Raw genomic sequence first — 27976 nt, forward strand, 5'->3', positions numbered from 1 at the left:
TCATCGGTTTGCCTTCTATGTTAGTATATATGGTTTAGAGAGCCAAGGTAACACAGTGGGGTAAAGGTTTGTGCTGCCTGGGACTACTTCAAGGAGTTGAAGCCCGAAGGGAAATACTAATTTAGGGTTCTCAGACCGGGATCTAACAGTTTAGCTAAGAAGGGAGCTGACGTACCCCTGGGCGGCCCAGAGGTGTGAATACGGAACGTGCCTGGTCACACAAAACAGCGCAAGCGCCCCCGAAGGGCAGGGAGAGAGGGGCCTGCACCCGCCGCACCGTGTGGGGGTAATCCGGTTCCACGCTAGGAACAGGAGAGGGCTGGGAAATGTCTAGGCTATTCCCTTAAATCGCTGAGGAGGAAATGAGTTATTGTGAATTGTTTTTATTATCATTCATGACTTGTTTCGTGTATCTTCTAGTCTGTCAGGCTCACTCAGAGCCACATCCTGCATTCCAACCTACTAGGAAAATAATCCAATCCAGCAAGCTTCTATTGAGCGCTAACTGCATGCCTAACCTCCAGTCGTATTATGCGCCAGACCAGCCCGTGAAGTCCTGAACCGCGATGTTCTGCTTCCTGCATGAGACTGGGTTTCCCCTACCCCTTTAAGATTCCGAGCTAGGCCAGTGTTTGGCTTTTTGGTGGGGTGGCCAGAAATGGACGGCCTCCTTCCCTGCGGGGAAGAAGGCTTCGACGCCTCAGGGATCTTGGGCTGGAGCGGTGGCGGCGACTCCCCCGAACGCCTGCTTCAAGATACCACCGCGCGCGGCGGAATCCGACCTGGCAGGTGAGGAGCTGTCCATCAGCAGAGAGTAGGCGTGGCCTGCACAGATCGGCCAATCAACGGAGCCGCCTATCCCCGCCCCGGGAACCCGCCCAAACCCAGACGACTGAGCATGCGCTCGAGGCCCAGCTCAAATCCCCCCCCCCCACTCTGTAAGCCCTCTCCCCGCCTGGGTCAGACTTAGGCTGCTTAGGGTTTCCTCAGAAAAGAGGGGAACAGGGGCCAAGGTGGTGGGACCCTGTAGGGATGGGAAAGCGATAAAGCCTGTGTGAGGAAGTTCCCGAGATGGGTGGCTGTCGCTGGCAGCCGCCAGCTCCTGGGTTGCGTTGGGCTCGCAGGCCGGCGCTTCTGGGTTTCCCGGGCTCCGAGCCTTGCGGTCCCGCCCGGCCGCGGAGGGGCGGCAGGAAGGCATGAGGTGTCGCTTCAGCCTCGCGCAGGTTATTATTTTTCCTCAGTTTATAGGAGAAATAGGCGAGGCTCAGAAGTTTCCATCCCGCCCAAGGTGACGCAGCAGGTCGCCGTTGCGGGCCGGGGTCTGCGTGACTCGCAGCGACTGTCCCGGCCCGCGCCGCCCCTCGCGCGGGGGCGCTCCCGGAGGCTCCCCGCCGTTCGCGCTACGCCCCTGAGGGCTTTTAGGCCGAGAAGCGCCGCTGCGAGAGCGTGTGGCGCTCCCCGCCGCGTCCCGGACAGGGCGCTCCATCCGGCTCCGTGCTCTCTCCGTGCCGCATCAAGTCCACCTTCCCGAAACCCCAGAGCCCCGGGCGCCCGGGGGCGTGGTGCCACCGAGCCCGCTCCCTGCCGCGGAGCGTGGGGTCCCACTATACAGGCGCCGGTTCCGGGGACTTGGTCCCGCTCCAGCGCCAGACCGTGCGCCCTGTCAGCGGCGTGCGCGGCCTTCACCTCGGGTCTTCGGACTAGCGGCCCGGGAAGCAGAGGGGTTGGGGGGGGGCGCCCCACCCGTCCGGCAGCCGGCGTCCTGCCACCTCGTCCGGCGCCGAGCAGCGCCTGCCGGGCAGACCTGCCCAGCCCGCCGGCCCGCCGCGCCGCCCCTCCTCCTCCTCCCGCCCCGCCCCGCCCCGCCCCGCGCCGGACACCCCGCCCCGAGGAGGCGGCCCGGCGAGCGGCCGCCGAGGGAGGCCGGTGGCATGGGGGTGCCGCCACCGCCACACTCACGGTCGCCCCTAGCGAGCCCGGGCGCTGCTCTGAGTGCGGGGCACCGCGGACGTCTCCGGGGGCGCCTCGGGGCGTGACACGGTGCGGAGGGCGCGGCTCGGGTTGCGCCGCCAGGACGCGCGGCGAGCGGCAGGGGGAGCGGGCGGGCGGCGGCGCCGGGAGCTGCGGGCGGGCCAGGCCGGGCGCTCTGGGCGCACCTGGCGGCGGCGCGGCCGGGCCGGACCGCGGGAGCTGGCGCAGCGGCGGCGGTGACGGCGAGGATGTCGCAGCCGCCGCTGCTCCCTGCCTCGGCGGAGACTCGGAAGTTCACCCGGGCGCTGAGTAAGCCCGGCACGGCGGCCGAGCTGCGGCAGAGCGTGTCGGAGGTGGTGCGTGGCTCGGTGCTTCTGGTGAGTGCGGGACCGCGGACGGTGGGAGGCGGGCGGGCGGCCACCTCCTCCGCGCTCCTCTAAGTCGGTCGGGCCCAGGCCGAGCTGCACGACGCTGCTGGGTCTGCAGGATTAAGAGGTGGTGGATGCTGGACGGGAGAGAGGGGAAGATCCTGGAGGGCAGCAACTTCCATATCCCCACCCCGAGTCTGGGGTCCTCTCCCCACTGTTGCCCCTTCCCTCCTGGGAAATTTCCTGAAAGTGAGGGGGTCATCTCCCTAAACTCCGCCCCCCCCGACCCCCCGCAAGTTTACCTTCCTCTGCTAAATTGGGGTTTTACACTTCCTTGCTCCCATTCCTCCCGCAGTCCCCGGCTCTTCCGGTATATTCTGGAGGGTCTTGGCACCTGTGGCCTGGAGGGCTGCAGGGGAGTGGAGGTGAGGGCTTCTTTTTCTAGTCGGTAACACGGGTGAGAGGTGGCCCTGCGCACCCTTAGGGTGGGCTGAGCTCCAGAAGGGAAGCGGTTCCGCCCCCTCCCCTTAAACCGGCTTCCTGAGGTTTGGCCTCCTCTTACAAGGGTTAGGGGGCGTGATAGAAACCCTTGGTAATTTCAGCGCTGGTGCAGATTACCAAGAAGTTTGGGGATTTGAAGCAAGTGAAACAAGCAGCCCCAAGAGTAATCTGGTCGTAACAGAACATCTTTAAAGAATGGGTCCCTGGGTGTAGGAAAATGAAGTTTTAAATCGACTTTTCTGTAGCCAGGGCTGGCCCTGCTATATTTGGAAACACAGTACACCCAGATCACTTGGAAGGTGCAGGAGAGGAGCGACTTCTGACGGCAGCATGTTCTCTGGGGCAGCTGGAAACTTTTAGCTGCTCCTTGCGTTGTTGTTGGCATTTGTTTTCTGGAAAGGGGCTTGTTTGTGGGCGGGAGATTTGTGGTGTTTGTTGGAGTGATGCAAGAAGATGGGCCTTGGAAGTGATTCTGTGCTTTGGGGTGCTGTGTGTGGGATATTGTCCTGGTGAGTGCAGGGGCCTTTAAAACAGGAGCCAAGGCATCATTCTGGTGGCAGATAGATGCCCTTCCTGAGCAGACACAGGATGACATGAATGATGTTCGTGGATATTGGAGATGAGGCTTTGCTGGTTTCCATATCCAGCTTGCTTAGTTTGATTTTTCTCTCAATTGATAGCTCTGCCAAGTCACCCCAGATTCCTCAAACTCCAGTCAGTCTGCCAGTAATAAACAGGGATTTTATTTTTTCTTTTCTATTGAACTTGATCATTTGATGGAAAGAGTAGAGCAGAGTTGGGAATAGACCAGAACCCGGCTTCTCCTCCAAAACCCAAACTGACTTCTCTTCCTTTGGCCCAAGGAGGACTCTCTGCATCTTCTTGACTTTTACCATTGGGTGTATGTTAAGGATAAGGCCTGCAACATCTGTGATGTTTTTTCTTTTGTTACCTGAAATTCGGTTCTTTTCACCCCGGGGGCTAATGTCCTCATTAGGGATTTGAGGCAAAAGAAGAGTAAGTAAGACATGGCTATACCATGATTTCCAAAGTTCTGGCAGGCCTGACCTGAAGAGGAGGTACTGGTTTAATAACCATTAGGCTGAGCACGGAAGTTCCAAAATACGCACACACTGCAACAGCTGTAGACGTGCAGCATTCCTTGAGTACCTGCCCTTCCTACTGGAGGCGGCCTACTGATAGTGACCTGGTAATGTCTATTCCCGTGTATGACACACTTCTGTGTTACCTTATGACACTTTAATAGCACATCTGTTTTCCTTAGGCACCTTCCCCATGAACAGTCAGATGCCTGGCTGGTGTCTCAGCTCTTAGTGTTGTCTGTCAGTGGTCACTTCTCTGATGAAACAAAACAAACAAAAAAAAATTGTAGGAGAGCAGGTGTCATCCCTGGGGCATTTGAGGGGCTCCCTGGCAGAGTGGGATGTGCGTGGCAATGGTTCTGCATTGCAGAAGGAGGAATTTGAGATAGCATACAGATGCTAAAAATTACCCCTAAGACAGGTACTCTGCCACCACCTGCTTCTTCTTGCTGCTCCCCAGTGTCTGTTAGGAAACCACAGCAGGTGCACCTGCCACAGAAGTTCTGGTTTGGCTTTAATCTAGGAGGATATAAGGAGGTCCCCCTGATCCTTGTGGGAGGCCGAACAGCAACCAAGCCAGGGGTTGGAATCCCATGGTCTGTTCATCCATGTTTGGATGGAAGTATTGCTCTGCTCTGTCTTTGATGACTTGGGTCAATGCTAATACAATGCCTACGTTATAGTAAAAACTCAATAAATATTCTTAACTAGCTGACCAATAAAGCAATTTTGCAGGTGGGCTAAAATTAAAAATGAATAGGGTATGAATTTAACTGGCTCTTGACATGCTTCTAGCTTTGGTGAGTGGCTGGTAGTGAGACCAGAAACAACAAAATTAAATAATTCAGTGGGTAATAAAGGGTGCCACTTAAACTTTAAAAGTGAGATGTGCTCATAAATATTTTATTGTTTGATAGCTTCATTTTTCATAGGCTCAGGTTTGTGGGACTTTAAAAATGATTTTGTACTAATTTGAAGAGCTCGAAAGTAAACATACAAAAAAAAAATGGAGAGAATAGTATAATGAACCCTTATAATCCATCACACAGATTCAGTAATTATCGAGATTTTACCCAACTTTGTTTTAAGTGTCGTGTGTGTGTGTGTGTGTATGTGTGTGTGTGTGTGTTTGTATACGTGTGACATTGGGAATTCCAGGCCTTTTGTTCTTTTACCCCATATACCTAGTATGTGTTGTTAAAAATAGGGATATTTTGTACAGAAATACAATGCCATTATGATAAAATTAATAAATAATCTGTTGATATACTCTTCAGGTTTCCCAGATTGCTTAGAAAAATATTTAATAGGTAGTTTGTTCTAATCAGAATTTAAACAAGGTTTGCCGACCCTTTTGAATGTGGTTCGCACTTTGGCGAGGCGTAGAATTATTTGTAATAGAGAGGACACTCTCTGGGGTCAGGGGTCCTGGGTTTTAATCCTAGAGGATTAGTAGTTTAGACCATGGGCCCTGGAGTCCCATGGGCAGTCTTAGGCACATAACTTATCCTTGCTGTGCCTCAGTTTCCTCATCTGTAGAGTGGAAATAATTCTGTACTTATTTTTTTTAGGGTTAGTTGGGAAGATTAAATGAGTTCTATAGATAAAGCTCTTTGACAGTGCCTGGCACATATTCTGCCAGCTACTTAAGTTATGCTGGGCTGCCACTTAACTTCTCTGAACTTCAAAGTTCTATAGATTTTAAAGATTTATTTCTTTATTTTAGAGAGTGTGTGAGCAGGGGGAGGGCAGAGGGAAAGAGAGAGAGAGAGAGAGAGAGAGGCAGATTTCCCACTGAGCATGGAGGAGCCTAACATGGATCTTGATCTCACAACCCTGAGATCATGACCTGAGCCAAAATCAAGAGTCAGATGCTTAACCCACTGAGCCACTCTGGTGCCGCAGGCTCTATTATATTAAATGAGGGGCTATACTAGATTGTTCCTAGAGTCCCTTTCCTTATCAGCATGCTTGAATTCTAGGATGCTTTTATGAGAAGGTAAAGGTACTGCTACTAATGTTCTTGACTGTAGGAAAAGTAATTTATGATTTTTTTTTTAGATTTTATTTATTTATTTGACAGAGAGAGATCACAAGACAGAGAGGCAAGCAGAGAGAGAGGGGGGAAGCAGGCTCCCCACTGAGCAGAGAGCCTGATGCGGAGCTTGATCCCAGGACCCTGAGATCATGACCCGAGCCGAAGGCAGAGACTTAACCCACTGAGCCACCCAGGTGCCCCAGTAATTTATGATTTTGGGTAATGAAAGAAGTATCCCCACAATTCCAGAATTAGCTTTCCATGATTTAGAATAGTCAGGAGGGCAGCACATTCAAAATAATACGCAAGCTCAGAAGAAAAACTTCCCTGAACAGGGTTGAATTGTGATTGCTTTTGGAGCTCCCAAAGCATTTTACCTTGGGTCTTTTAGATTCATTAAAGATAGCATCATAATGGCCTAGATCTAACAGTATGTCACCCAAGGCCTAAAAATATCCTTTCTCTAAAAAATTTGTGTGAATATTATAACACAGGCCTTTGCATGGGTTTACCAGCCATATGCACTTGGATGTTGATGCCTAAGTCACCTGGCTTCTGACTTCCTTGCTCATCTTAGTATGCTCAGCTTCTAACTCTCCTTCCATGCTCCTTGGAGATCCAGTGGTGTGAAATGAAATGAAACCAAGTTGGGTCACTCAGTTTCCTTTTGTGTTACTGGAGGGGAAGGGACAGAAGGTGTGGGATGATATTCTCCTGGACTACGTGCTTGGGGCCTTCGTCACCCTCCTAGGTCAGTCCGTTCAAGGTTCCAGTGTTATCTGAGATAATGTGAGACCTAAGTGGTGGTAGTCTTTGAAATCCTTAGGAAGGTAGAATCTCATTTTGTCTGTAATTTTAAATCAGATATGTTAGTAAATTGACAACTGAACTGGCCTGAGCATCACCTCACTGTCTTTCTCCACCCTCTGGTCGAGTCCGAGCAAAACAGAAATGTCCCAAAACACAGGAAGCTGGGTGGAGGCCCATCTCCAAGTAGATAATCAACAACAGGTTCTGTTTCTTTGGTTTCTGGTCGATTTGAATATTAGGAGATGGGAGGGCATTAGTAATGTCTTGAATTTGAAAAGGGAGGGAAGGAATTGTGAAATCCTGTGGATTGAGGGCCTTCTCTGTGCTAGGACTCTTTGCTGGGTGCTGAGGATGAGGAAAGTCCTCGCCTTGAGGGTTTATGATCTAAACAGGTGGACAGGTCGGTAGTTTACAAAAAGTTGGTCACAGTATAAGGAGCACATTTAAAGGGTCAAATGGCTGGCCCCACGATAGAGGAAGAGGAGATGACAGAGAACTAGTGTCCATGGGAAAGTGTTCAGAAAAACTGAATTGGACCTGGAAGATGTGGAGATAAGGGGTACTTTTTTGTTCCAGAAAAGAATAAGAGGTTGAACTAAAGCTTAGAATGCCCGGGTAAGCCAAGAAGGAACAGAGCAGCTTGGGCAAAGAGGGATAAGTTGTAGGAGGAAGGGAAAGAAATTTTGAGAGGTACATTTCCTAATTTGGGGAACAGTTTCAGTGAGTGGCTGAGAGGACACCACAAAATAATTCTTTTTCTTTTCTTTAAAAATTTTTTTTGACAGAGGGAGAGAAAGAGGGAGGAGGGACAGAGGGAGAGAATCTTAAGAAGGCTCCACACTTAGTGTAGAGCCTGACACAGGGTTTAGTCCCATGACATTGAGATCATGACCCGAGCCAAATTCGAGAGTCAGATGCTTAACTGACTGAGCCACCCAGGCGCCCCTTCCTTGTCTCTTTGAGACCTATTTTAGGAAAGAGGTTCATAGCAGTCTGTGAATATATACTTCTTAGAGACATCTTCTCCTAAGTGTAATCTTGGGGGTAAATAATGTAATGAGTTTGTGTCATGCAGGCCCAGTGACAGGGAGAGAAAGGTCTCTGGCATGAAAAGAAAACCCCGAAATAGGCCTCAGTGTGTAAACATTTAGGGTATCATGGGAGGAGTAGTCAAACATGGTGGGTGCACACCATTCAGGAAATGCTGCTGCAAAAAACCAGTGTTTATGCTAAAACCCAGCTTTTATACTAAAATAAATTACAACTAAATGTAAGAGTTACATGTGAAATAAATAAAAGAAGCGGGGATGAATAATCATGTAAGGGTGGAGTGGGATTTTTAAAGTGTTAAAGTAAAGGGAGAAACCAGTTTGGTCTGGGGCTTAGGAAGCAAGCTGTGGCTTTGCCACTGGTGAGCTGAGGCCTCCAAGCAGGTTACTACACTGAATCCTCAGTTTGCTCTTCTGAGAGTTGGGATTATTAAACATTATTATCTTAGAGTTTTTAAAATAAAGATTAAATAAGGCCACGTATTTAAGTCACTTAGTAGTTTTTAGCAAATTTCAGGTATTGATTATGTTAATAAAGGAAAAGATTGAAAGATTGGTTATCTTGACTCAGTATATCTGGATCCAGGATTCATTGAGCACTTACTGTATCCTAGGACCTGTGTTAGGGCTTCATGCATGGGACGGTAAGTCACCACAAGGTGACACAGCTGTAAATGGAGGGTCTCTGTCTAGGACCACATGTTCCTCACCGTTCTGCTGATTGCCTTCCCATGTAAGCCCTCAAACCTCTGTTCTATGTGTAACAAGTAGTACCATAAATTTGAAAGTCAATAAACTTAGAAACACTATGCACTCTATTTGTCTGTATCCATATCTCAGTCACAATATTTTAAAAAAATCTATTGAGAGTTCTTACAAATCAATTACAAAAAGAAAAACACTCCTGTAAAATAATGGGAAAGGACATTAATAGGCAATTTCTCAAAGAAGGGAGTATAATTAGCCAATAGACAGCAGACCAGAATGTTCAACCTTGCTAAAAAGTAGAGAAACATTAATTAAAACAAGATGCCATCTTTGCCTGGTAAATTTGCAAAGGTAGACTGGGCACTCCTGTTTGCAGGACTGCCCACGTCCACAACTCCAGGGACTCCATTTGCATGGCATTTCATGAGAATTGTGTCTCCTGGATTTTATGACATGATGAATGGTATAATCTTTTTGCAGTTGGGCTACATATTAGAAACTTTAACATATTCTCATTCTTTGGTCCAGTGCTTGTAACTGTGGGAATTTCTCCTGAGGATTAATCTGAAATGTGCATTAAGTTCAGTTTCTGAAGTCAAACTGCCGACCGTTCAGGGCAGAAAATGTAAAATACTGCACCAACTGCAAAGTATCTAAAGGTCTTGACAGTAGTCTAAATAAATTGTGGAATGTGGAGTATTTATGATGCCATTATGTTTTGTTTTCGAAGAGTAATGATGAGAAAATTCTTCCATTGCTTTGCTGGAAGGCAGGGAGCTCGTGGTTAAGTTCAGGGGCCTGGGCCTGGCTGTTTGGGTTCTGGTACCTCTTTGCTAGTAACCGCTGTGTGACCTTGGATTGTGCTTTTGCAGCCTGACTTCTGTCCTTGGTCAGGGGTGTTCTGTCCGTCCTCACCCCGTCAACTTGCTGGTCTACAGCGTTTCGGGCCGTTCCGCCGCCATCTTCCTTTTCTCTGCTTCTCCTCCATGCCCTAGTCCTCTGTCCCCTTGCTGCTCTCACCACCCAGGGGCATTCCTGCAGGGTCCCTTCTCCACCACTGGCTCGTGGAATTTAATCTCCCCCCTTCACCAAAAGGGAGTGCCACACATTCTCTCTGATTTCTGAATCTTGACCTCAGTTTCCCTAGCTTAGACTTGCTTGTCCACTAACTTGCCTCACATGTGCACTTGGCTGTCCTGTGAGTCCCTTATGTTCAACATCTATGAAACTTAAATTGCCACTTTTCATCCCAAACCAGCCATCCTTTTTGTGTTCTTTTCTTTACCAATAGGCATCACTGTCATGGCCACTGACTTTGAAATCGTTCGTTCCTCCTTCGTCTCTTGGTTTTCTTTTGCCTTTCTCATTCCATCATCACTGCATCCCCTATGTTCTGTTTTTGCTTCAGTCATTGTGGGCTGATGACTCCCAGAACCTCCGAGGCTCAGAGGTTCCCAGCGCTACCTCTCTGTCAAGGATGGCTGGGACATGTTATTTCATATCCTAGCACCTGGGTTGATGGGACAGCCACCATCTTAATTGGGGTGTGCCCTTGTGGAGGGCAACAGTGTGGAGACTTAGGCTTCCACACAGTCACTTTTGCTTCCATTCCATTGACAAAAGGCACACCTAGATCCAAGGGCAGGGAAGTACAGGTTTATCTGTGTGTCTGCAAGGAAGCTAAAATCTTTGGTGAGCCTCTGGCTGTACTCCTGACTACAAACTTCTTATCCCTTTCCCTCCGTGTCCTGTCCTGATCAGTCCCTCCTGTCTTCGTCTCTTTGCAGCCTTTCTTTAATAGAATCAAAGCCTATCCTTAAGGCTTTAATTCTGAAAACTTAACCCACCATTGCTTCCCACTGCCCTTGTAATAGGAACTTCTTCCCTTGGCCTGTAAAGGACTCTCCTTGTCACACACTTCTCGGCTGTTGCTCCCTGGCCTGGCTTTAACGGTCTCTGGATGCCGGGCTGTCTCCTACCCCAGGACCTTGGCAAAAGCTCTTACCTCTGCCTGGGATAATAATCACCTCTTGCCTCCTTCCTCATCTGCCAGGCCACTCCCCTAGGTCTTTGGAACTGTATTTACATGCCCTTGCCTCACAGAGGCCTTACCTATCCACCCAAACTGAAACAGGCCCTGCCTGTTCTCTTCCTCTGTTATGCTTAGCACAATTTATATCTTTATTTGTGTGCACCTTTGTTTAATGCCTGTTTCCCTCACTGAACTGTTTGTTCACTGCCGTTTCTCCAGTGCCTGGCATGTAGCGGGGTCTGGCGAACAGTTTATGGGTGAATGAGTGACTACTGAAGACGGCATCTTACAGTTCTGGTTGTTCATCCTTTTTTGATTCCCCATTGCCCTGAATTTCTCTCCCCTGTACCTGGTTCTATTTACTTCATTCTAGTCCAGCTCCCTCTCTCTGATTAGATTTCCTAACCCTCAATTCCATTTTGTCATTAATTTCTCATTGCCACCTCGTAATTTGGTGATATTCCTGCAGGGAAGAATCTATCACCTTGGGGCTGGCCGTGTGTTTGTTTTAGTTTAGAAAAAGCTGCTCAGGTTGTCAGTAAATCTGTATGATCTTTGCATAGTTTTTGAAGGCAGCCACGCATTTTGGTGCAAGTAAGATTCATTTCCTTTTTTAGGACCCTTTGTTTTTATCAACTCTCTGGAGCTTCAGTGTGTAAAATAATACACTGGTCTAGTTTTTATGTTAGGTATTTGGTAACTAACTCATCTGAAAACAACATGAAATAAAACAAAAATACAAACACCATTCAGTTGAATTGTGAGTTTTGCAAGCCATCAAGAAGTATGTGGATGGTGAAATTGTTTCTTTTTCTTTTTTTTTTGAAGTTGTTCCTATTATACATCTCTTGTCACTTTTTTTTTCCTTGTAGGATTCCCGGAGTCCTTATCAGTGAATAGATTGCAAGGAGACTTATTATCTGATCAGAACTCTGTAATGCCAAATGGTGTGTTTGAATCTCCCTGCCCCCTTTTCTGAATTTGGCAGGGATAAATACAATTAAGATAGTACTTGGGTGTGTCTACTTCAGGAGGCCGGCTGGGTTCCGTGCTTCTGTTGGAGACTTGTCCGTTTATTTATTATAGGTTAACATTTATTGGATGTTAACTGGATTTGCTGAGTAAATCTAGGAGCAGATATAGAGGTCTCCACTGACCTCTTTATTCTCAAGTTTATTCCGAAACTTTTCTGTTCTTAGTTTGAGATTCACATGCTCTATTTTCATACATTTTGTCTTTTTTTTTTTTTTAAGATTTATTTGAGGGAGAGAGAAAGAAAAAAAGGAAGTGGGGAGGAGGGCCAGAGGGAGAGAATCTCCAGCAATCTCCCTGCTGAGCACGGAGCCCTATGCAGGGCCCCATCTGAGGACCCCAAGATCGTGACCCGAGCTGAAGCCGAGTCAGACACTTAACTGACTGTTGCTACCCTGTCGCCCCTCCATACATTTTGTCTTGACAGAAAATACATGTTCTATTGTGTGGATATTGTAATGTTCTATGGAAAGATATTTACTGTGTTAAGTTAAAAAAGCGATTATAAACAGTATATACAGAATTACTCACTTTTTGAAAAAAGTATAAGCAATATTTTGTTCATGAAAAAGTTTTATGATCTTACAGATGCTATAATGAATCCTTCTTTCTTGTTTCAGAAATATGTTAAATATCAAATCTTTAGTTCCAGAACTCTAGAACATAGAAAAGATGGTGGTATAACCAAGTTTCTGGTGGTAAGGGGATTGTTCTTTCTAGGGATGTCATTGGGATGTAATGGATACGAACTTGGGTTCTGGACGTTTTTGGTCTGGAACTCTGCTGAGAAGTTTTCACCCCGAGAATGGACATTATAATAGCACTTATCTTGTAGATCTCTGTGATGATTAAGTGAGCACATGCATATAAAGCACTTTGAATAGGGCTTGGCACATCGTAAAAACCCAGTAAGTACAAGCTTTTGTTATTTGTGAGAGCAATCTAAAAGAATATCAAATAACTCTTAAAAAAGTGCCAATGAGGGAGAATTTGTAATAAGGAAAAATTACAGTTGGGTGGAAAGTAAAATATGGAAATGTGTATGATCATAACTGTAGAAGAAATAGCCTGTAAGAAACATGTTGGAAGGAAATAGATGAAAAGCTAGGCGTGTATGATTTGTTCTTTATATATTCTATTTCCTAACTGTTGTACTTTTGTAAGTGGATAGTAATAATCAAGAAAAAGGAAAACAGTGAATAGGAAGAAAATTTTGGTGCTACAAAGAAGATATTCAAATGAGGACTCTGAAAATTGTGCCTGTGTATCTTAGTGCTTCTGCAAGCGTACGTCTTGATGTAAAATGTGCTCCTGGTGAGGTGTACATGTGCATCTTGGTAGCAAGAGTATTGTCGATGTGAGATCCCTGCATTAAATGCTTATAGAAGAGGGAGGAGGCCCATGTGAAATAGTGAAACTTGCATTTGACAGGCTTTATAAAATTCTTTCAAAAAACTGCCTTGCTTGAGCCTTTGGAAAATCCAGTCAGACAGGAATATATTTTTGTTTGTTTTTTTCTGATGAGGAAACTGAAGACCGGAAAATCAAATGACTCACTCAGGGTCATCTGGCTAATATTTAGCAGTTTTTCCTGAAAGGATGGCAGGAATTGTCTAAATGGTGTAATTTTAAAATTTTGAGTTTCTTGGCAACTTTTTAAAAAAATTAAATTTAAGTTTTTTTTTTTTTTTTTTTAAGTACTCTCTGTGCCCAACATGGGTCTTGAACTCATGACGCCAGGATGATGCGTGGCATGTTAACACTGACTGAGCTAGCCAGGTACCCAGAGTTTCTCAGAAACTTTTAATTTGTTAACTTGAATGATTAACTTCTTATGGAAAGTACCATAAATTCTCTGGGTTGATAGAAGTTTGTGATATGGAAATGAAATCATACTGTTTTGGAGGTGAAAGTTATCCTGAGAGGTTATCTGGTAGCAGCTTCCTAATTTTATAGATGAAGAAGATTAAGATCTACATGGTTAAGCTATTTGTATGTTGTCATACAGCTCATTAGTATTATAGACAAGAAAAAAATTGAGTTTACTGACTCCTGGTCCAATGTACTTTCCACTGACCACAGGAAATAATTGAGTTTATTCTGTTTACACTTACATTTCAATGAGTATCTTCACAGACCATGGTAATCAGATAATATCAGAATATGATACATCCATTTGCACCATGGATCTCCTGCTTGTGTATTTCATTAGTCCCAGGCCAGTTGGTAGGAACTGACATTCTTTTTTCTACAAGTCAAGAATGGAGTTCTACATTTCTATTTAAGGAGTTAGGAGAAAAGAGAGAAGGAATTAAAAAGCAAGAATTACAAGATTAATCTAAAAAAGATCTCAGTAGAAACTTATTGAGGAATTAAGAATTAACGTAGTAAAATAATGTTATTTAAGGGATGGAAAAAATCATGAAAATCATGATTTTATGTGTATTTGGGTTAAAATAATCATGTGGCTTGAGAAAAACCTTTCCTGGGCCTATTAACCTAAAATTCTTTACTGTAGAATAAGCTCTGTTAATCTAGGTCATTTTACCTTCCAGGCTGCGTTGCTTTAGCTAAAATAAATATTAAGCTATAAATGGCAGTTTGGTTCAAATTGTATTATTACAGAAAAAGTGCGTTTCTAAAATTGTTTAGTGAATTTATTTATTCTGTCATTCTAATATATTGTTGTTTTATTAAGTAGAAAGCAGAGTTCCTGTGGTGATAGCAGGGATGCCATAATATTTATAGTATATTAGACTCATTTATAAACTATTACACTGGATAGAATTTGCAGGATATTTAATCTTTTAGGTTAACTTTTTTTCTTCTTATAATATGTTCATTTAGCCATTTTAATTTTCTTTATTCTTTCAAGAAAAACTTCTGAATGTTATTTTTTGTCCGAGAAGATCAGTTAAAACTGCTGCTATATGATTTTTTTTTTCTTAAACTGAAGGATGTGTATGCTTTACTGGCTTCTTTGGAGGTGATTTTGTGAAAAACCAATTGATGTATCAAGTATTTAAAGAAACATAAAACTGAAAAGCACTTCAAACCGATTGGGGCAAAGATTAGTGACACAGTATTAGTTACTACATCAGGCCGATTTTAGTAAACACATTGGTGTTGAGATTTCCATAACGTGTAAGAGGTGGTGTGAGAGAAGAGGGATGACCAGTAGGAGCAGATGTTGGTTTCGGGAACTGGGGACAGTCTTATTTTATAAATCACATATCATGGTCTGGAGTTTCCAAGCTGGAGAGGAGGAATGAAGATTATGGGCTCTGGATACCCCTCAAGTTGGGTGGTGAGGAAGGCTCCTTTGGTAGATTTATGGGGCGCTCCCTCTGAGGAAGGGAATTTCAGAATAGCCTCTAGAATTTGAGAGAATCACAGATGTCTTTTTCCATAGCTTCAGTTGTTAGAAATTGTCAAAAAGAAGCTTGGCTTCTGTTATTACAATACAGAATTTTGGGGTCTTGGAGAGCTTCTACTTGGAAGGAATCTCCAAGCCAGCCTTACTCCATAACTTCCCAGTATGTTCCAGCGAGCATTATACTTCCTGTCTGGGGAACTAAATCCTCTCCCTGTGATACTTACTCCTTTGTGGCCTGGCCTAGGGCCTGCCTTGTGTCACCTGTACAGCAGGGGAAGCACTAACGGGCCCACAGTGGATTTAAGCTGATGGTTTCTGATCAAATCCTTAGGTTTGGAGCCTGGCCTGGTGCAGCCATGGAGCTCATTTCCATCAGCAGCGACCTTTGAGAAGGGAGGGGCAGGGCCCGATGGAGCCCAGTCTTTTTTGCGCCAGGCTTCCCTCTGATCTTCCACATTATCAGGCTAGGAGATCTTCCCTAAAACCTCCTGAGAATTCACTGTCCTCTTGTTTATCTTTTACTCAGGATCTTAGCAGATCTTAAGGCATTTTTTGAGTTCGTAATGATGACATTAGCAGACAAAAATGCAGTGTTAAACTACACATTTTTAAAGCTTACGCTTCTGTTCAGTAGGTCCCCAGTTATTATCGGTTCATTGATTCAGTAAATGCTAAAGGATAAACCTTTGATTAAAACACAGACTTCGGGACGCCTGGCGGGCTCAGTTGGTTAAGTGTCTGCCTTCAGCTCAGGTCATGATCCCAGGGTCCTGGGATGGAGTCCCACATCAGGCTCTCCGCTTAGCAGGGGTCTGCTTCTTTCTCTCTCCCTCTGCCTCTCCCCCTGCTTGAGCTCTCTCTCTCTCTGTGACAGAGATAAATAAAACCTTACCAAAAAAAAGAAAAGACATAGACTTTGTCTTCAAGGAGGGTATAATCTAAAGGGAAAGAGGACTGCAGATGAGACCCAGGCAGCTTTTTTTGGTGTTCCCTTTTGGGAGTCCCTTGGCTGTTTGGCACCCTGAAAGGAAAGAAGTTTGTGATCAGTGCAGATCAAGTTTATGGGAAGGTGCTGAAACTGAAGTCAGCTTTGTGGGAAATAGAAACATACCCCGGACTTCCACATCTAATACAGTGCTTTCATGAGACCCAGGAAACTTGAAGCTTGTTGCACATGTGCATGGCAGGCGTGGGACAGAATGTTTCACTCATGAAGCTGTTGAGTAGGAATGGAGGAAACTCATATCAATGATAGAGAATTGTGGGTCAGGGCTCAGAGGAATAGGCTACAGAGGTGGGAGAGAAGGCCTTTTGTTTTTATGGTGATGTAGCTGTTAACATTTTGCACAGTCCTAAAAGTAAGATTTTTAGCTATATACATGTGATTTACTTTGAAACCAACTAGGGAAAACAGGGCATTTAAGAGACTCATTTTTTTTGGCATCTAGAATGGGTCTCCTAGGTGCAAAGACCCCAGATATGCAGGGATTTGGGTCTTGTTTATGTTCTTATCTAACAAGTAACGTGAGATTTAATAACACTATCCTATTAGCCTTTCAAACTCACATTAAATAATAGGATAGTATATTATTGTAGTTTGTTTTCAGCTATGTAGTTGAGGGTGCAGGAACTATAAAACCCCTTCTTTCTTCAGAACTGAAAATGAAACCAATTTTTGTGGAGCTCCAGATTAAAAATAATCTGAATTGATTGTGGGAAGCGTGCATGAAAAGAAAATTCAGTTTTTTATGCAAAATCATCAGGGACTTTAGGCTCCATGGAACACAGATTTGCATGGCACTGTTATCTGGGTTTTTACTGATTGTAAAAGGTACTGAATGCTTAAGAGGGGGTGGTTTCCGGAAGCAAGGTGACATCCTGCTGATTGCAGTTAGTCTAATGATAGCATAACTGATATGGCACTAGTCCCTGTTTCAAGTGCAAAGAAGTATCTGTTCATAAAATACTAAAATTAGTTCTTACATTAAGGTGCATGCCTTGGTTTAGGCTTGATTTTTGTTTCATTTTATCTTAATTGATTTTTTTGCTTCCTGCTATTAAGGACGTGTGCGGATCATGTTAATAATCCCCAGGAAAAGAAATGAGCAAGTATTTGATTGACAGATAAATATGCATGCACATGTATATTATAGATGCTTCCACATCTGTATTTCCACGTGTATCTGAATAGATTTTTAATTTCACACATGCACCAAATTAGTTGAAATCGTTTGTTGAGTCCCCATATGTGCCGAACACTGTGCTAAGTGCACTGGGAAACCGGGATGAGTAAATCAGGTTGTATCCTATGGTGTTGACAGCCTGATAGGGGAGAAAAGATTGCAAATTTATGCACATTGAAATAGAAGATTGTATCACTGGAAAGTCATAAGTAAAGCCTTAAAGAGTTCTCAGGAGTTAGAGTACTTACAGTCCAGGGTATCAGAAAAAGCATAATGAAGGAGATGGCATTTTGAGCTGAAGTAGACTTGAATTATTGTAGTTAGAGGGGTCTGTATGAGTGAAGGCCCCTGGAGAGGAAATTGTGGGGTGTACCTGGGGAACAGTGAATAGTTAAAACTGGTGAAGTGTAGAGAGTTAGGGGTACGCAGATTTGGGTCATGTGGGATGGTTGGGGATGATGGGCAAGGGCCAGGTTGTGGAGTGTTGACTTTTTTCAGAGCTAGAAGATGCCAAGATTAGAGTTCTGCTCCAGGAATATTGGGACTGTGGTTGGAGCCTTGTGGGGCTGGGACATGGATGGGTGCAGAGAACTGGGGGCTTCGATACAACGTAGGAGACTTCTGCCATAATTTAGACAAGAAGTAATGAGGAGGGCATAAAATAAAGAGGTGATATGTAAAAAGTATTTTAGGATAAAGTGGATGGATATTTGAACCTGAATAGATTAGGTTACTTATTTATTTAGTAAATATTTACCAGTAATCTTTTGCACCACACCACAGTGAGCTTCCTTTTCCCTGGCTTGGTGAGATTGTGAAGCTGAAGGTATTAACTATAGCCTTAGGTTTCAGCCCTTAGGAGACCAAGAAGGTGTTGATGCAGAAATCTGAGAACACATCCCTGTTTCACAGGCCTTGAGGGGAGCGTGAATTTATCTGGTCTCCTGCTTTCAGATAAACCATTGCAGACAGATGAGAATCTCCTCTCCCATTATAAACCACCACCAGAGAAAAGGATTAGCAGTGAGCTGTTAGTGGCCTTCATTTTTTAGAGAGTGTTTAGGAGAGAGCAGACAGCTTTAAAAAACATCTATCTACCTAGTCTTCTTTAAAAGACTCAGTCATGATCAGTGTGTGCTAACCGTGAGGCCCCGGCCAGCTGTCTTCGCTGCCACTGTCTGTAAGGCTGACATTCAGACTTTGTATCAGTTTTCTGGAATGACCTTCCCTCTCTCCCCTTTTAAGGGAAAAATTAAAGAAGCCTTTAAAAATGGTAGATTCATAATTACTTTGAGTCAAAATAGGTAGTTAATTTTTTTAACTTTCTGTGCACATTTCTATAGTTGTTTTAGATCAGAGAAAATAAACATGACTCTTTTGTAAAACAGGACCCCAGTTCAGTTTTGGATGTGAGTTTCTCTAGCATTTCCAAATACGAAGTCACTGCATGGATTGATAAATTATAGATGGAAAAGAGTTCTCAGTTTTCCTCTTCTTGGATTTCTTTACTTCCTATGACCCTAGGTCTCTCTTCTTTGAAATTCCATCTTCCTTTGATATCCAAATACTGTTATTGTTACCTGGTTATTAATCATATGGTGATTGGCAATAATAACAACTGTTTTTTTTTCTCTCTTTTACTGTTTTCCCATTCAGCTTCCCCTTGCAGTCATCCCCTAGGAGAATGAGTAGCTGATGTTTTCTTCTGTCCACTTTCACAGAGTTTATCTGCTGTATTTCAGTGACTCATTGCTATGTCTTTATTTCTAGCCTTGACCAAGAGATTTGTGAGGGTCAAGAGGAAGCCCGTTGGTGAAGGGATATGATAAAAGAAAAAGGAGCAGGGTAAATGAGTATCCCCCCCCCCCCCCATGGAAGAAGATCTTCAGGTCTCAGTGGGAGGCTTCAGAATAGAGAAGCTTAGGAGGAAGGAAAGATGTGAAGGTGTTGGACCTTGGTTTCTTACTGTAAGGCGGTGTGACTTGATGTGAGATCCATGGACAGGGGTTTGTCTGTGAGCTGTTTATAACTGACCTATAAGGAGATACATACAGAAAATGAAAGTAAGAGTTTAGAAACCTTTAACAATTTGATAGGCTGACTTTAGTCTGTTCAATCTAATAAAAATTTGGCATTTATATTTTCATGTCTTTGTTTTTTTATTTCATTTAACAGTTGTTTTTATAATTTTGTATTTTACAGAAGTACTAGTCCCAAATGGGTTGGGGGGAGAAAGCGAACATTCACCACAAGTAGTTTGAGAAGGTCTGTTGTAGGTTTGTGGCGATGGGAGTTGGGGATGTTTTATTCGAAGTGCTTGGTTTGGGCAACGGGAACGAGGGGTGCATGGGCTGGGAGCAGATGGGAGCTCATCTAGCACCTGAAGAAAATGGGGCCGAGTGAGACAGAGTCTTGTGACTTTGGGGAGTTGTGAGGTAGAGGGTGGTGTTTGGGCATAGATGCCCATACTCTAGTAAGGTCCAGCTCCAGCGTTTGGCAGGAATGTACATATTGCCCTGCTGGCTGGGCCTTTTAGGCTGGGCAGGGGTTTCCTGCAGCATGAGTAGGGGCTGTTGGACCATCACCAGTAGTGTCGTCTTTGGCTCCTAGGACACAATTAGGGCGATGTCATCTTTGGTGTGCTCTAAGGTTGATTTTTACTCTTTGCTCTGTTCTCTCCTACCTTGACTTTGCCTAGATAGACATACCACACAAGCTTTAATGTTGATTCTTCTCTGATGTTGCTGAGCCTTTAAAATTCTTCTAACGTGAAGAATAATTTCTTCTGTTGGTAGTTTTCTCTGGACCCGTTGTGTCCTGAACCACATACCTTTCCATAGGCCTTTCTTTGCCTAGTGCGGTGGCTTATCTGACAGTGGCAGTGTTTTCTCTTTCTGTGAAAGGTGGTGTCATGGTGGATGCCCAGAACATACTAACACCAGCAAAGCAGATTTTGGGGATCCTGGGCTGGCAACTTTATAATTCTTCCTATCTTTTCCGTCTGCTGGAAGGGACAGGATATTAAACCACTGAACTGGCGTGGTCCTCGGCTGCCTGCCAATGGAATATTTGGGGGAAAGAATGGACCAGCTTTTGTTTCTCTTGCATTCTGTGTAGCCTTAGGGTGGATTCTGAGGGGATGTCCCCCCCCCCCCCCCCCCCCGCAGAACTAACTCATTTGGTATTGAGAAAGCAGGAAAGCGAGTTTTCCTGTTACTAGCAGTGAACAAAAAGCAAGCAGCGGATGGAGATATCCTGTTGGAGAAGGCTTGGGGGAGTGAATGCAGACAAATGCACCTCATACTTTCCGTGTCTTTAAGGAATATGAGGAGATGGGAAGGAAATCAGTCACTCTGCATGCCAAGTCAAATGGTTTTCTTTTTATTTATGGTGCTTAATAAGAAGGCTGTAAGGGTATGCTTTGTGATTTAAAAACTTGTCAGATACAGAGATCTATATAGCACATGACAGATTAGAAAAATGAAACAGGTTTTTTTTTTTTGGTTTCTCATAAGGTCATTTGAAGTTTCCCTGGAAGGGAACAATGAACTATATAAAAGTAAATGTAAACTCTACCCAAGTTTTATTTATTTTTAGATTTAAAAATCACTTAAAAGTGGCAGATTCTTGATGAATTAGATTTATAAGAAGGTGTTAGGGAATCATTCGTTGGTTCTTTTTAAAAAGAACTAACTTGTCTCTTATGCTAAGAGCAGTACATGTTTATTACAGGAAAATTAGAGAACACATATGGGTGACTGAATGGGACAGGAATGGGATGGAAAGACTTGGAAATGGAAAATTAGAACAGTGTGGTGAAGGACAGAAGACCAAGGTGTTCCGGGAGCTGTTGGGGGATGGGGACATCATCAGGGAAGGTCTTCCAGGAAACCCTCCATGGAAGCTGTTTTGCCTGCGTGCCACACATTCTACAGTGACTTTTTACCTTTGGGACTGGCCTGCTCCTCTGCCATGGGTTTAGACCTGATCATTCCAAGTTTGTTTGGAGCTAGAAAACTGTAATGACCAGTTGAGAAGCTGGTCAACTCAGTGCATTTATATTTTGTCAGTCAAGGAGAAAGTGTGCTGGGCAAGTAGGATCTCTGAAGAGAGATTTGTATCAGTGAGTGAGTGGGGGGCAGGGAGAATATCTTTGAGAAAACTGGTTGTAAGAGAGATAAAGATGTAGAAGAACACAATAAATTTTTGAGGCAGTAAGGGAGAGGAAATGTACAGTGTTTTTCATTGTCTTCTTGACCTTCTGATTCCCTCCATGTCCTGTCATGTTGGCGAATGCTTAGGTGTTCCTGTGGAATGAAGCTTCTTCCTTCATCTCAGTAAACATTTATAGAGCAGCTGTCAGTAGGTCATACTTTTAGTCCATTTTAGCTTATAAGGATAGTGCCGGAAATCCTTATAAGGCATGGGATTAAGTTGTCCTGGGCTTTTTTTTTTTTTTTTAAATCTGTGAAAACATATTTACCATGAAATCTACTGGCCATTTTATTATGAGTTAGTATTATTACCTGTTACAGGTAAAATGGAAGGCGTAGAGGCTTGAACTAGATAATCTGTTGATTTTGGTAAATTGTAGAACAGATACTCATTGAGTATTGTTACATAGTAGCCACTGGGCTAGAACTTGGAAAGATTTATAAATTGAACAGACACAGCCCTTGATCTCACAGACCTTCCAATCTGATCAGGACATGAATAGGTAATTAGACAGTTCCAACATAGTGGGATAAGAACTCTGAAAAGAGACATGTAGGATGTCCTGTGATGATGTGGGAGAGGCATCTGTTCTGGCCCAGACGGAGTGACATCTGAATGATAAGAAGAAATGAGCCAGTTAAAGGGAGGTATTTTATTCTGTCTTTAGGGAATTGTGTGTGCAAAGGTCTGGAGACAAGAAAAAGCATGGAATCATTCAGGAACTAAAAGCTGATCAAAATGACCAAAGCCTTATAGTTTCAGATGAGGGTGATGAGAGAAAGCTCCAAAGAGATAGTCTGGGGCCCAACACACAGAGCCTTTCTAGGGCATGTGTGAATTTAGGAGTTCAGCAAAGATTCAGGACATAAAATCAATATAAAAAAAATCAGTTGTGTTTGTCTACACTAGCAGTGAACAAACCAAAAATGAAATTAAGAAAACAATTCCATTTAATAATAGCATGAAACAAATTTAACAAAAAATTAGAAGATTTGTCTACCAAAAAATTGTTAAAAGAAACAATACTAGGTAAATGGAAAGGCTTCCAATGTTCACAGGTTGGGAGACTTAATGTTGTTAAGATGGCCATAGTCCCCAAATCTGTCTATAGATTTGACACAATTTTGGCCCAAATCCTAGCATTCTTTTTTCAGGTATTGACAGGCTGATCCTAAAGTTCATATGGAAATGCAAGGAGCCCAGAATAGTGAAAATAATCTTGAAAAAAGAAGCACAACGTTGGAATACTTATATTTGCTGCTTAAAACTTCTCATAGAGCTATAGTAATCAAAATAGTATGATACTGGCATAGGATAGACATATATATATCAATGGGCTAGAATTGAGAGTCCAGAAATACATTAATACATTTATAGCCCATTGATTTTCAACAAGAGTGCCAAGACCATTCAAAGTAGATAGAATAGTCTTTTCAACATATAGTGTTGGGACAACTGGATATCTGAATGCAAAAGAATGAAGTTGGGTCTTTATATCATGCCATATGTAAAAACTAACTTATAATTGATTGTAGACTTAAATGTAAGACCCCAAACTACAAAACTCTTTGAAAAAGAACATAGGTTATAGATCTTCATGACCTTGGATTAGGTATTAATTTCTTATATATGACATGAAAAGCACAAGCAACAAAAGAAAAATAGATAAATTGGATATTATAAAAATGAAAACTTTTGTGTTTCAGAGGACGCAATGAAGAAAGTGAAAAGATAACACACAGAATGAGAGAAAAGGTTTTTAAGTCCTATATCTGATAAGGGACTGGCATCTAGAAAGTATAAAGAACTCTTACAACTCAAAAGGCAGCTCAAAGGAAATATACAAATGGGTCTGATCAACACTAGAAATCTGCTCAAGGAAATGTAATTCAAAGCCACAGTGAGATACCACTTTACACACACTAGGGTGGCTAAAACATGAAGACATGCAATAAGACTTCTCTGTTGTTGTCATGATGATGAGTATGTGCAGAGATTTGAGCCCGTATACATTGCTGGTGGGAATGTAAAACGGTGCAGTCATTTTGGAAAAGTGTTTGTGCTTTTTTTTTTTTAAGATCTTTTTGGCAGGTCTTCAAAATGCTAAATACAGAGTTACTCTGTGACCCAGCCATTCTACTTCTAGGTATATAGCTAGGAGAATTGAGAACATATGTCCACACAAAAATTTTTACATGGATGTATTACTCAGAATTCTCCAGAGAAGCAGAACCAGAGGAGTTTTTCTTTTTTCTTTTCTTTCTTTTTTTAAAAGACTTTATGTATTTATTTGACAGAGAGCGAGCAAACACAGGCAGAGGAGCAGCAGAGGAAGAGGGAGAAGCAGGCTTCTTCTGGAGCAGGGAGCCCGATGTACTCGATTTCAGGACCTTGAGGTCATGAGCTGAGCCAATGGCAGACGCTTAACTGACTGAGCCACTCAGGTGCCCCCAAAGGAGATTTATTATAAGGAACTGTCTCACAATTATGGAGGCTGAAGAGTCTCACATTCAGCCATTTGTAGGCTGGAGACCCAGGGAATTCAGTGGTGTAATTCAGTCTAAGTCTGAAGGCCTGAGAACCAAGAAAGCCAACAGTGTAGATTCCAGTCTTCATCTGAAGACCTGAGAACTAAGAGCACTAAGGGTAGAGGAAGATTGATGTCCCAGCTTAAGAAATCAGGCAGGAAGGAGCAAATTCTTCCTTCCTTTGCCTTTTTGTCTTACCCAGGCCTTTAGCGAATTGGAAGATGACCACCCACGTTGGGGAGGGTACACTGCTTTATTGACTCCACTGATTGAGCTGCTAATTTTATCCAGAAACACTCTCACAGTCACACCCAGGCTTAGTATTTAACCAAATATCTGGGCATCCAGTGATCTAGTCAATATGACACATAAAATTAGATATCACAATGGATGTTCATAGTGGTGTGATGGATAATGGCCCCAAAATAGAGAACCCAAATGTCCATAACTGATGAATAGATACAGAAAATGTAGTACATTAAAAAAAAAAAAGAAAGAAAGAAAGAAAAGAAAATGTAGTATACTCATTCCATGGAATGTCTTTTTTTTTTTTAAACCAGTTAAGATACTGCTTTTATTTTATTTTATTTTTTTAATTAACATATAATGTATTATTTGCCCCAGGGGTACAGGTCTGTAAATTGTCAGGCTTACACATTTCACAGCACTCTGCATAGTACATACCCTCCCCAATGTCCATAACCCAGCCACCCTATCCCTACCCCTCTACCCTTAGCAACCCTCAGTTTGTTTAGTAAGATTAAGAGTCTCTTATGGTTTGTCTCCCTCCCGATCCCATCTTGTTTCATTTATTCCCTCCCTACCCTCCACAGCCCCTGCCCTGCCTCTCAAATTCCTCATATCAGAGAGGTCATATGATAATTGTCTTTCTCTTATTAACTTATTTTGCTCAGCATAATACCCTCTAGTTCCATCCACATCACTGCAAATGGCAAGATTTCATTTTTTTGAAGGCTGCATATTATTCCATTGTGTGTGTGTGTGTGTGTGTATATATATATATATATATATATATATATATATATATATATCACATCTTTATCCATTCATTTGTTGATGGACATCTGGGCCTTTTCAATAGTTTGGCTATTGTGGATGTTGCTGCTGTAAACACTCGGGTGCTCGTGCCCCTTCGGATCACTACATTTGTATCTTTGAGGTAAATACCCAGTAGTGCAATTGCTGGGTTGTAGGGTAGCTCTGTTTTCAACTTTTTGAGGAAAATTCATGCTGTTTTCCAGAGTGGCTGCACCAGCTTGCATTCCCACCAACAGTGTAGGAGGATTCTCCTTTCTCCACATGCTTGCCAACACCTGTCTCGAAGGAATGTTCTTTTGCCATAAGAAGAAGTGAAGTACTGATACATCCCCTCAACGTGGATGAACTTTGAGAAACATGCTGAGTGGAAGAAGCCAGACACAGAAGGCCGCATATTGTTTGATTCCATTCTTGGGAAATGTTCAGAATCCACAGGGACAGAAAATCGTGGTTACCAGGGACTGGGGGGAGAGGGGGAAAGGAGAGTTACTGCTAATGGGTATGGGTTAGCTTTTTAGAATAAAGATCAGATTATTACAGTGGTTGCACAACTCTGGATATATTAGTATCACTGAATTGTACTTGTTAAAGGAATTTTGTGGTATGTGAATTACATCTCAGTGTAACATTAAAAAAAATGTGAATGTTATCCTGAAGTGGGTTGGGAGTCCCTAAAGGATTTTGAACAAGGTGGTGGACATGGTTGGATCTCTGTTTTTGGAACGTGATTCTGGAAGAAGATATTTTTGGAAGATTTGGGTATGGTAGGGAAAGTGGCCCAAAAAGGGCAAGACCAGAGGCAGGGATCCCATTGTGAGGCTGGTGGCTTAAACTATGGAAATGGCAGTGGGAATCACAGGAGGTAGAAACTTCAGAGTACAAAGCACAGTGGGGTTTGGTGATTGGTGAGACGAGGGATTGAGGACGATACCTGTATGCCCAACTGAAGCTGTGTGTGGAGGGGGTGGGCAAGAAGGGTGACCTCAGTGTGCTTACAGCCTGACCCGCTGAGATGTCCTGGGACCAGGCCCGTGGAGGTGTCAAGTAGATAGCTGACACAGAGCTCAGAAATCCAGATATTCAGGGTTCTTGTTAAAAGTGCAAATTCTTGGGCTTCACTTCAGACGGATTGAGTTGGAATCTCTGATCATGGTGACCTACCAAGATTTGAGGCTGCTTGGGACGTGCTTGGAAACTGGAAGACTGACTGAGATTCCCTAGGGAGACGGTATGGCAGAGATGAGAAGTGACCCCCATTGTTATTTACAGGCCCAGTAGTGGAAGAGGAGACCTTCCTCTTCCAGACCAGAGTGCTAAGAGTCATCCAAGAGGCCAAGGGGTATAGGGAAGCCAAGGGAAGAGTGTTTCAAAATGGGGAGGGAGGTGTCCTGTGGTGTCCTAAGCTTCTGAGAGGTAAGGTAAGAGATGCAAAGTGTGCTTTGGGTTTGCCAACAAAGTGGCCTTTGGTAAAGGCTGTGGATGGTAGAGTCTTGTCTTCAGAGCAGGGCTGGTGTGGGGCTGCAACATGGGCCCATGGGTCCTCCCGGGGTGGAGTCCCTTGAGCAGCCGCCACCCTGCCTCCTTCCCTTGACTCTGCCCCATTCCGCAGCCCCGTTGAAGCACACGTAGTGCTTGTAGAGCCTCTGCTGGGGAGAGCTGGTTCACATGCGGGGCACCCTCTGTGAATGGCCTCGGTCTGTAGGACAAGTGGAGCTGGGGGCGGGGGAGGGGAGATGTGGGCTCAGGGCTGGGGGTCCTGGCACTGTTGATACGAGCAGATATCTTACCTGGTTCTTTACTTGGCTTAGCAGAGCCCAGTGCTCTGCTCTGTGGCCTGCACTGCGCCCCTGTAAACGTACCAGATACCTCTGTAGGTCTGAATCGGTGTGGGCAGATTTTTGAAATTGGGGCCTTCCATCCTTTTCTTGGTTTGTGGGTCATCGTTCAGTTTTGAGTGGGAGGATGTGTAAATACTTGGAAATGATCGCCACCCCAGCCTGCATTTTGGCACATCCTTTTTCCTTTCGAAATATCGTCTATTAAAAGTTACGCAGTTCTCGTAGAGTTGTAAATGTGGTCTCAGCAGTTTTCAGTATAATAAATTACTGTGTGCTATCAGTGTAAGAATGATCAGCGTGAATGATAATATCTTCAAACTCGGTTAAATGCGTGTCAGTAGGCCGTCTGAGTGGAGTGCCTGCCGACCTGTGCGTGTGTGGTGGGTCAGCCTCCCGCTCCCGGCCCGCATATCTGTGCTTTTGAAACCACTGCACTTGAAGGAGGGCTTAGTCATTGTTTCAAAGAGCTCTGAGGCTGTTCCACTTATAAAGTTACAATGTGCACTTTTAACCTTTAGAAGTGTGGTTGCTTTTTCTTTACTAAAGGCGGTGTGTTAGTATTAGGGACACATTTAAGTGTTGGAATCACTAGTATTGTTTTATTTGGGGGAATATTGTGCAACCAGCAAGATGTGGAAGTCCCCTAAATGCAAAACCTGACTGTGAGTCAGTAGCCTAGTAGGGAAATCCGAGGTGAACTGAAAGCTATTATCCCGCTCAGCCAGGACTTTCCTCTACCTGTGTGTTTAAAAATTAGGATTTAAAAATATGTTTTTTTTTGTGTGTGTGTGTGTTGCAGGATTTCAGAGCCAGTGTGTTAACTCCTCCTATATGTGTGTACACACATACACACACACACACACATTTTTAAGCAGTGGGGAGGGGCAGAGAGACAGGGAGGGAGAGGATCCCAAGCTGACTACCCGCTGAGCGGGGAGCCTGGGGTGCGGGGCTCGATCTCACGGACTCCTGAAGTCCTGCCCTGAGCGGAAGTCAGGAGCCTGATGCTGAACCAGCTGAGCCACCTAGGTTCCCCATCACCGCCTCCTATTTTGAGACCACTTTGCTGTGAATGCTAGCAATTCTGTGTATTTTTTTTTTATTTTTTTTAAGATTTTATTTATTTACTTGAGAGAGAGACAGAGAGAGAGAGCATGAACGAGGA

The 27976-nt window shown here is 44.0% G+C and overlaps 1 protein-coding gene across 1 annotated transcript; it reads left to right on the plus strand.

Moving 5' to 3' along the window:
• Window positions 1-658: 658 nt before the first annotated feature.
• Window positions 659-27100, plus strand: LOC309858561 (uncharacterized protein; the record flags this gene model as incomplete). The annotated part of the gene is made up of 3 exons (XM_082751276.1): window positions 659-789; window positions 1042-2348; window positions 25177-27100. The coding sequence occupies 2 exons, from the start codon at window positions 659-661 to the stop codon at window positions 2282-2284; spliced, it is 1374 nt and encodes a 457-aa protein (XP_082607402.1). The 3' UTR covers window positions 2285-2348; window positions 25177-27100.
• Window positions 27101-27976: the final 876 nt, after the last annotated feature.

The sequence above is a fragment of the Mustela nivalis genome, assembly GCF_964662115.1.
Source record: "Mustela nivalis genome assembly, contig: HAP1_SCAFFOLD_2792, whole genome shotgun sequence".
Classification (NCBI taxonomy): Eukaryota; Metazoa; Chordata; class Mammalia; order Carnivora; family Mustelidae; genus Mustela; species Mustela nivalis.